The following is a 10517-nucleotide window of genomic DNA, read 5'->3' as shown; positions in this document are numbered from 1 at the left end:
AGTATCATAATTTCAACAACTATCATTCACTATATATGAGAGATTAAAATTACAGGAATAAATTATTTATATCAAAATTATGGATAAAATGATCTACAAAATATTTATATAATTTTGTATTTTTTTTAAAATAAAACTATTCATTTATTTGATCCAAAAATAATTTATTGTTGCACCAGATTTGAAAAAAAAACAATCCTATAATCCTTTAAAACTTGATTTCTTTTGTTTGAATTAATATGCCTTGAATAGTATTTATGACTCGTAAAAATTCAAAAAAAATCAAGATTGAATTTGATCATGGATTATATGATATTTAATTAAATTGACCGTACATCAATATAGGCCACATTTCAATCTGGAGACATCAATCTATACACGCCAACTTCGTGATCATCCATCCATAAAGACCCTATCCTTGTTTGAAAATGCATATGTTGTTGTATGTTCACGTTGCATCGGTTCATTAACATGATATATAAGTGCATAATTTTGCTTTGATTACTTGTCTTATTTAAATTTATGAATTCTATTTTTCTCAGTTCCTTCCATATATTCATTTCATTGATGTCTCTCTTCCCAAAATTGAGATTTGTGTTGACATAAAGATTTGGGACGTTATTATCCAAGACATAAAGAATAAAGAATAAAGATGGAACAACTGATATCAAAATCCAAAACACATTTCACGCATTGATAAAGATGAGCGATGATCTAATGATCCTATCTGAAATGAGATACTGAATACATGCAAAAAGGCACGGATAGGCAAAAAAAAACTGGTTGAGAACGGGTCAAGATGGTGGGAATAAATCTGAAATACTAGAGATGTAAATGATCATAAACTCTACAAAAAGAACTAAAGCCAATTACAGGATCATGCAATACACATTTAATTGTCACTTTTAAACCTTCTGATCTTACATGTTAGTTTGCATGTTAGAGTTTTTTTTTTTATACCAAAAAAGGAGAGATTTCATTAAAGATTAAAGTGGATTAGATACTGAGCTAGACTGATCTATACTAGAGAATTTACAGTCCTTCCGAGATTGACTAGCCAATGGGCCACGCCGTTCATGATGCGGGAAACATGGACCACATCGACAACATAAATACTTGAACAAACAAATAAAATGGCATCCAAAATATTCTTAAGGAACCAGCAAATCGACTAACTCAAGGGAATTAGTTCGATTCAGATGTTGGAGAAATGTAGTTGTGCAGCCTTCAGAAGGCTTTCAAGTAGAGCAGAAGCTTCAGCTATGATGATGAGAAGTTGCATCCACCGAATCCAAGAATGAACTCCAAGAATGAAGAGATCTGTTGCTGGAATCACAAAGGGTGGACGAGCAGAAGCCTATGGAGGCATGCAAGAGTTTGTTGATGCGAGAAAAGCTTTAGCAATTCCAAAGGAGGTTGAAGACATTTCAGAAGAGCTGGTGACTCCTGATCAACCCAGTGCAACTGGTCTTTCAAATTCCATTGAAGCCACTGCATACTAATATTACAATGCATCAATCAAATTTGAATAATCCAATTAGTACATAAATAAATAAGTTTGCAAAGAAGTTTAAGTGTTTTTCAGCCACTTAAATCGTTAGAGCAACTACTACTCAGCAACTTCTTGTGATCTTCGGTGATATTTTGTATATACTTACTGCATAACTTGATCTGAAATATGAATGAATCTTTGAGACTTACCCAACAGCCAAAAACACTTCGGGAATTGGAATTAATTTGGACAAAATCCAAAAGTCCCTACATTAGATCCGAAGGTCATCTCAGTTGGACTGTTAAGCTGAATTTTTAAAACATGCAGTTTACGTACAAACAAAGAATCCTATGCCAAAGACAATCAGAAAATAGTTTAAGCTAACAATCAGTAAGACAGAACAAATTTGATTTCTAATCAATGCTAATCTAGCTTGTCATAAAAGAAATATCCCACACCTCAATACACCTTTAGATAAGCTCTTTGCATAAAATTTCCAAAATCTCAAATTAGGGGAATAATCTACCTTCGTCGTTGGCAAATCAGACCATCAGCTAAGCCCTTTCTCATCCTCCGATGCCAAATGAAAGGTATCATTACCTTTACAGGTGCCAGCAGCTCTCAAAATATCAAGCAGCTCAGGAACATTTTCTTTGTGAGGGAGAACAAACGTCTCCATGAATTTGGTATCTGAGAATACGATAATCGATGTAAACTTGCATTGTCCAGTCCACAATCCTTTCGATTTCAACATCTCCGTCACATGAAACCGAGGAATGACCCTCTTCTGCAGACTATATAGCAAGATAGTTGGTTGGGAGGCGATGAAGGAAGGGGTGTACCCGACTATATTGATAAAAAATACCACTTTTCTGCGCAACATATCGAGGGACATGGATAAGAAGTTGGGATTTTTCCTGACTGCAGAAGAAAACTCCGACTCCGACCACCCGAAGCTCCTCATGAGCTCAACCTTGGCCTCGAACCTTTCTTTGCTTACGTTGTGGAAAACATAAAGGGTCCACATGAACATCCGAGATTGCCGTGGCATCCCCAGCTCATCGGCTCTCACCACCAAAGCTCGGAGAGACTCTGGTTTCAGTGAGATTAATTGTGGGCAACTTCTCAAGACGACAGAGACCCTTTCTTCAGGAATGCCGCACTCATCCCTCAAGAACTTTAGGTTAGGATACAATGTCTTCTCAGCGCTGGAGAAGAAAAACCTGCGTGACTTCTTGAGATGCTTGAGAACGAGCTCTCTCGATCCCATGAGACTTTCCCATATCTCCAATTTGGGGACGAGGAAACGGTGAACGTTGCGGCAGAGGATTTCCTCGTTATTCCGGATGACATCGACGACGTCCGACTCCGATAGGCCCAAATCGCGTAAGAACTGAAACTTCGGGGCGAGGTTCTTCTCCACGTTGTAGCATAAGTATCTGGGATCCCCAGATATCAGCTTCCTGATACCGGCGCCATCGAAGCCCTGAGATCTCATGAAGTTAAGGACGGCGTCGGGGTTCTTGGTGGATCGGAGGTGCACAAGGGGTTTAGAGAACTTGGCTGCCTCGGAGGAGGAGAACCCGCAGGAGTTGACGAGGTATTCCACCATGAAGTGGGGATCTGGTGATATGGTGCCGCCTACGGCGGCGGCAGCGTTGACAGAGGAGGAGAAGAAGAGGATATCTCGAAGGCGGCAGGTTTCGAACAAGGGCAGAAGGCTCTTGCGGCGGAGCCCGGTGCGGAGCCTCGCAGCCGCCATTATGGGACAAAAGAGAGCGGCCGCAGCGGCACCCTAATCACTACAACCGTCCTTATAGGTAGTGTGTATAAGCTTCGCTATGCACAAGAAATACAAAAATTATAGGAATAAATTATCTATATAAAAAATATGGATAAAATGACCTTAAGATACTAATTTGACCGTTTCATCTGTACTTACATCTTTAAGTTGAAGTATAATTATTTACTTTCTTTTCTTATGAATAAAATTTATAAAATAAATATTCAATATTTTTAAATTAAGTGATATTATTTTTATCAATTAATTAAATAAATATAAATATTAAAAAAATTATTACCTTGGAAGGCTTACCTCTTCTTAGGGTGATTCATTTCTTTCATTTTTCATTAGGTCAAATCTGAATAAGAGGGGTAGACGCAAGTATATTTTTTTTAAATAAATATTTTTAATATCTTTAAGTGTTTAAAATTTTATTTTTTGATTAAAATATATTATAATTATTTATACTATATATAGTTTCTAATATTTTCTTCTATTCATTCAAGTTCTTAAAATTTTATTTTTTGATTAAAATATTTTTATAATTATTCATGCTATATATAATTTCTAAATTTTTTTATATTCCTCCAAATATTTAAATCTTTACTTTTGGATTATAATATATTATAATTATTCATACTATAATAATTTTTAAAGTTTTTTTCTTCCATCCATCATACTAGTTGTAATATTCAATTTCTATTAGATTTGTATAATAGTTGAGGAAAAATATTATTTTCCCTTCAATGTAATTTTTTATTTTTTAATTTATTATGTTTAATGACCCAATAATAATAGTTAGGTGTTTTGATTATAATTTTGTGATGCTATAATTTAAAATTAAAAAAATAATTAATATTTAGGTTAAAATCTGCTTAACAAATCAAGTTCTATCCCTAGGTTAAACCACAACCAGTATATTAGACTCAACCAACTGATTAAGCCAACTAGTCGTTCAATTCGATTGACAATCATGTGTCATACACATCATATTACTTTGGTACCATAAGCTAACATAATTTTCGTACGGTGCATGTATAATTATTTGTAATGCTACATTGCCTAGCTTAACCTATCATATTGCTATATAGTTTAACTTATTACCTTTATTTTATTTCATTTATGTTCGATTGAGGTAAATCTAATTTGATAAATTTAAATCGATTGAAGGTAATTATGAACCAACTTGATTTATTTAAATATATTTAATATAAATTAAACTTAATTTAATCTAAATTATATTAGTCTAAGATAGTTTAGATCGATTAAATGAGAATTAGAAATCAATTTAATTAGATTATAATTAAATCTAATTCAATTAGATCGATTAATTGATATTATTTGATATTAATGATATTTTTTTTAAAAAAATTAATATATTTTAATATATTATTTTTATCTCGATATAAAAAATAATCCGTATAAAATGACATAATTTTGCTACCGATCGAGATCCTCAAACAAGAAAGGAAAGATTGTCTACCGATCGAGATCATGAATTATATAATATTTTAATTAAATTTTGACTGTACATCCAAGCTATATATCTGAGTCACAACATCTGTTAATAGCAGGCCACATCAATTATAGCAGGCCACATTTCAATCTGGAGACATCAATCCATAAATGCCAACATCGTGATCATCTATCATATCCTTTGTTTGTAAACGCGGATTCTGTGGTATCTTCACAATGCATTACATGCACAAAGGCATCGAGAGCCCAAAAAATACTGGTTGAGAACGGGTCAAGATAGTGTGCATAAAAATCTGAAATACTAGTGATGTAAATGATCATAAACTCTACAACAAGAACCAAAGCCAATTACAGAATCTTGCAATACATATTTAATTGTCACTTTTAAACCTTCTGAGCTTACATGTTAGTTTGCATGTTAGAGTTTGCTTTTTTTTTTTTACCGAAAAAGGAGAAATTTCATTAAAGATTAAAGAGGACTAGATACTGCGCTAGACTGATCTATCATTACAAGACCCAAAAACACGTAGAGAATTTACGTCGTTCATGATGCGGGAAACATGGACCGCATCGACGACATAAATACTTGAACAAAGAAATAAAATGACATCCAAAATATTCTTAAGGAACCAGCAAATTGACTAACTCAAGGGAATTAGTTCGATTCAGATGTTGGAGAAATGTAGTTGTGCAGCATTCAGAAGGCTTTCAAGTAGAGCAGAAGCTTCAGCTATGATGATGAGAAGTTGCATCCACCGAATCCAAGAATGAACTCCAAGAATGAAGAGATCTGCTGCTCGAATCACAAAGGGCGGATGAGCAGAAGCCTAAGGAGGCAGGTAAGAGTTTGTTTATGCAGGAAAAGCTTTAGCAATTCCAAATGAGGCTGAAGACATTTCAGGAGAGCATACTCAAGTTTTGATGATCAGAGAAAAGTCCATACAACCTGCAAGCAAAGTTGATAATAAAGTTGGTGACTCCTGATCAACCCAGTGCAACTGGTCTTTCAAATTCCATTGAAGCCACTGCATACTAATATTACAATGCATCAATCAAATTTGAATATTCCAATTAGTACATAAATAAATAACTTTGTTTGCAAAGAAGCCTCCACTGACAAGAGATAACACCTTCTTAGATATATCCAAATCCATAAATTGGGTGATGACTAATTTAAAAACAAATTACAGAAACAACTCTTTGGTGTTTTAAGTTTTTTCGCCACTTAAATCATTAGAGTAACTACCACTCAACAATTTCTTGTGATCTTTGGTGAAAATTTCTATATACTGCAAAACTTGATCTGAAATATGACTCTTCAAGACATACCCAAACAAAAACCAATCCGGAAGTGGTATTAATTTGGACAAAAGCCAAAAGTCCCTACGATAGATCCGAAGGTCATCTCAGTTGGACTGTTAGGTAGAATTTTTAAAACATGCAGCTAACGTACAAAGCAACAATACTGTGCCAAAGACAATCAGAAAATAAGTTAAGCTAACAATTAGTAAGACAGAACAAATTTGATTTATAATCAATGCTAATCTAGCTTGCCATTAAAGAAAAATCCCACACCTTAATACACCTTTTGATAAGCCCTTTGCATTCTATTTCCAAAATCTCAAATTAGGGGAATAATCTACCTTTGTCGTTGGCAAATTAGACCATCAGCTAAGCCCTTTCTCATCATCCGATACCAAATGAAAGGTATCATTTTCCTTTACACACGCCCGCAACTCTCAAAATATCAAGCAGCTCAGGAACATTTTCTTTGTGAGGGAGAACAAACTTCTCAATGAATTTGGTATCTGATAATGTGAGAATGCATGAAAACTTGCCTTGTCCAGTCCACAATCCTTTCGATTTCAACATCTCTGTGACACGAAACCGAGGAATTACCCTCTTCTGCAGACTAAATAGCAAGAGATATGATTTGTCGGCGATGAAGGAAGGGGTGTAACCGACCACATTGATAAAAAATTCCACTTTTCTGCGCAACATATCGAGGGACATGCCTATGAAGGTGGGTACTTTCCTGACAGCAGAAGAAAACTCCGATTCCGACCACCCGAACCTCCTCATGAACTCGACCTTGGCCTCGAACCTCTCTTTGCTTACCCTCTGGATAATATTAACTGTCCACATGAACATCCGAGATTGCCGTGGCATCCCCAGCTCATCGGCTCTCGCCACCAAAGCTCGGAGAGACTCTGGTTTCTGTGAGATTAATTTTGGGTGACTTCTCAAGACGACAGAGACCCTTTCTTCAGGAATGCCGCACTCATCCCTCAAGAACTTTAGGTTAGGATGCAATGTCTTCTCAACGCTGGAGTGGAAAAACCGCGTTGTCTTCTTGAGATGCTTGAGAACGAGCTCTCTCGATCCCAAGAGACCTTCCCACATCTCCAATTTGGGGACGATGGAACGCTGAACGTTGAAGAGGAGGATGCCATGGTTCTTCAGGATGGCATCGACGATATCCGACTCCGATAGGCCCAAATCGCGTAAGAACTGAAACTTCGGGGCCAAGTTTTTCTCCACGTTGTAGCGTAAGTATCTGGGATCCGCAGATATCACCTTCCTGATAACGGCGCCACCGAGGCCCTGAGATCTCATGAAGTTAAGGACGGCGTCGGGTTTCTCGGTGGATCGGAGGTGCGCAAGAGGTTTAGAGAACTTGGCTGCCTCGGAGGGGGAGAACCCGCAGGAGTTCACGAGGTATTTCACCATGAAGTGGGGATCTGGAGATATGGTGTCCCCTACGGCGGCCGTAGGGTCGACAGAGGAGGAGAAGAAGAGGAGATCTCGAAGGCGGTGGGTGTCGAACAAGGGCAGGAGGCTATTGCGGCGGAGCACGGAGCGGAGCGGAGCGTCGCAGCCGCCATTGTGGGACGAAAGAGAGCAGCCGCAGCGGCACCCTAATACAAACAACCCGCTTTTATCTGCAGTCCGTATAACCCGTCGCTAAGCACGAGAAATACAAAATTATAGGAATAAATTATTTATATAAAAAAATATGGATAAAATTTTCTTATGAATAAAATTTATAAAATAGATATTCAACATTTTAAGTTAATATTATGTTTTAATAACACAATGGTAATGGTTAGATATTTTTATTATAATTTCATGATAGTATAATTTTAAAAGTAAAAATTAATTATGATTTGAATTGAAATCAATTAGTTTGTCCGACTCAACCCACAAGCTATACCATATCCCGCATATCCATGATATTACATTTGATAATTTTATTGGTTGATAGAACTTATTAAATTAATTTTTTTAAGAAAGAATTATTTGGTTTTTCAGGTTTGTATTCTTGACCTTTGCTCTCCTGCAAATGGGAAGTATGTCATTGTTATCGATCGATGGTAGAAATTTAATGATATTATTCTTAATCAAGGAAAGATATAGTAAAAATAACTGTGAGGTTTTTATTACTCTGTAGTGATTCGGCTTGGTATTGTGGGTTAAAAGTTAAATTACTCTTATTAATATATGTTTTACTTGAATCATTATTTTCTCTTTTTGCATGGTAATTATGTTTTTTTTTTTAAACCACAATTGAACATTTTCGTTTGCCATGCATGCATGTGAAAGCCCTTTATGATCTGAATTTTTCTTGATGAATTATATATATATATTTTTTCCTTGGTGCATTTTCATGTTATACTTTAACATCATTTTCATAATGTTTCATCTCAATTCATCCCTTTTTATAGATGTTAGGTGTTCTTAAACTTCAGGAACATGTAGCTTATTCTGGATTTCGTCTACTCTGTTTGATTACATAGTGAACAAATTGCAAGAATCAACATTCAAAAGATCTTGTAATTGTTAGGTGAGCTTGATTGACTGCAGATAATTTATTAGTTTAATAATCATGCATATCATCCAATAAAGTCGTGACTTTTATAATCATCCATAATTTTCTAACATCAATTAATTACTTTAAATCATGTATTACTTTATTTAAATTAGTATTTTATTTAAATAATATGATTAAAAAATATTTAAATTATTATTTATCTTTTATGGAGAGCTCAAGCTCATCTTTCCTCGTTGTTCCTAGCTTGAGGGGAAAGGGTTCTTAGAGGAAATGATCACGAGGAGAGTAGATTTTTTTATTTATATTTTTAAAATATTTAATATTTGAATTATTTTAATTTATATGTTATAGAAATAATATTTTTATTTTATAATTTTATGATTAATAAATAATGATTATTGAAAGTATATTTATGTTTTAAATAATTAAGTTTAAATTTTTATGATTTAATTACTTTTAAATTTGGAACATAAATCTAAATTAGTTAATTTATGAAAATTAATATATTTATAATTAATTATTATTTTATAATATTTTAAAAATATTTTTTAAACTATTAAAATCTAATTTAATAAGTACGAGTCAAATTGAAGATTTAACCTTAGTTAAGTTGATTGATCAAACCAATCTATGTGATTAAGTATAATCTAATTGACGTGATTAAGTATTACTCAATCTGGTCATTCGTATAGTTCAAATATAATATAATATATGTAGTTAAACATAACTAAATCTATGTGATCAAGTATGATATAACTTATGTGGTTAAACATAACTCATCCTATGTGATCAAGGATTGTCTAACTTATTTGGCAATTATGACTTAGCATATATGATTAACTATAACTCAGCTAGTATGATCAAGCATAATCAAACATAAGTTAGCTCATAATTAGATATCATCCAATTCAATTCATATGATTAAGTATGACTTAACAAATGTAACTAAATATAATCAAACTTATATAGTTAGATATGACTTAACTCATATAATCAAATATAATTTAACTTCTAAATCAAATATAATTCAATCTATGTGATTATACATCACTCAATTTATATGACCTATGTTATGTGGCCATGATTTAACTGTAAGTTAAGATCATAAAACTATATATGCAGATGCTCGTTGTTGTTACTCTCCATACTTCAAAGTTGTATGGTAGCATAGTATAAAGAACAAATACATAATAGTCGTATAAATTAACTTTTCTAGTGATTTAATTTATGAGATTATTGTTTCATGAAATTCTTTGAGTTTCAAGTACTCAAATCAAATCATTTTATGATTAAAGGTTTTAGATATTAATGTATGTACCAATGCATGTTCACGGATATCAAAATGTACTTATGAAAACTCACTTTGTTGGTTTATCATTGCAGAATGTATTGAGCCAAAGCAGGGCTAAATTATACGTGCAGGAAGAGAGTGATAGAGACAATGGTATATGTTGCTCTCATGGTTGAAAGGTTCAATGATAGTGCCATGTCCTTGACTACTAAAACCTCCAGAATCATTTTTCCTCTATCTCCTTACCTGCTCTTCTTTATGTGGCCTTCTACATCCCCCATTAGCTCACTCGGCATCCCCCGTTAGTTCTCAAGGGAGGAAGAAGAAGAGTTGAAGGCTAACTAAATGCTTCCCTTTTCATGTTGTATATTCATACATAGGTCAACAGATGTACTATTGTCTGATGATGATGGGGATGCTCCCAGGCGTGGAATGGGCCCGGCAGAGGTGCTTCCATCTCGATCGTATGATGGATTCACCTACCAGTTTTAGGATGTGATCCCTTTGCTTGTACACGAAAGGACAAGAGACGCATTTGAGTCGTAGTTCCATGATGCAATTCATCATCTTCTTCTTAAACATTAAGTTCATCCTCAATCATCCTTATATTTTCAGCTAATTTGATAAAACATGATCATAATCA

At 34.2% G+C, this 10517-nt stretch overlaps 1 protein-coding gene across 1 annotated transcript; it reads right to left on the bottom strand.

The window, feature by feature from the left end:
- Nucleotides 1-974: 974 nt before the first annotated feature.
- Nucleotides 975-10170, bottom strand: LOC103969105 (uncharacterized). The gene is made up of 5 exons (XM_065085341.1): nucleotides 10121-10170; nucleotides 8079-8088; nucleotides 6465-7715; nucleotides 2019-3287; nucleotides 975-1498 (listed from the first exon to the last, which is right to left on the bottom strand). The coding sequence occupies exons 1-4, from the start codon at nucleotides 10168-10170 to the stop codon at nucleotides 2043-2045; spliced, it is 2556 nt and encodes an 851-aa protein (XP_064941413.1). The 3' UTR covers nucleotides 975-1498; nucleotides 2019-2042.
- Nucleotides 10171-10517: the final 347 nt, after the last annotated feature.

Source organism: Musa acuminata, chromosome BXJ1-10 (genome assembly GCF_036884655.1).
Source record: "Musa acuminata AAA Group cultivar baxijiao chromosome BXJ1-10, Cavendish_Baxijiao_AAA, whole genome shotgun sequence".
NCBI classification, from domain to species: domain Eukaryota; kingdom Viridiplantae; phylum Streptophyta; class Magnoliopsida; order Zingiberales; family Musaceae; genus Musa; species Musa acuminata.
The sequence above is the reverse complement of the archived record's forward strand: the minus strand, read 5'-3'. Positions and strand labels throughout refer to the sequence as shown.

Excerpts from the sequence above, each read along its gene's own strand:
- LOC103969105 (XM_065085341.1), bottom strand. The coding sequence starts at position 10,170 with ATGCCGAGTGAGCTAATGGGGGATGTAGAAGGCCACATAAAGAAGAGC. Across the intron at positions 3,288-6,464 it reads CGGGCGTGTGTAAAGGAAAA|GGTGCCGCTGCGGCCGCTCT; the intron begins TGATACCTTTCA and ends TGTAGTGATTAG.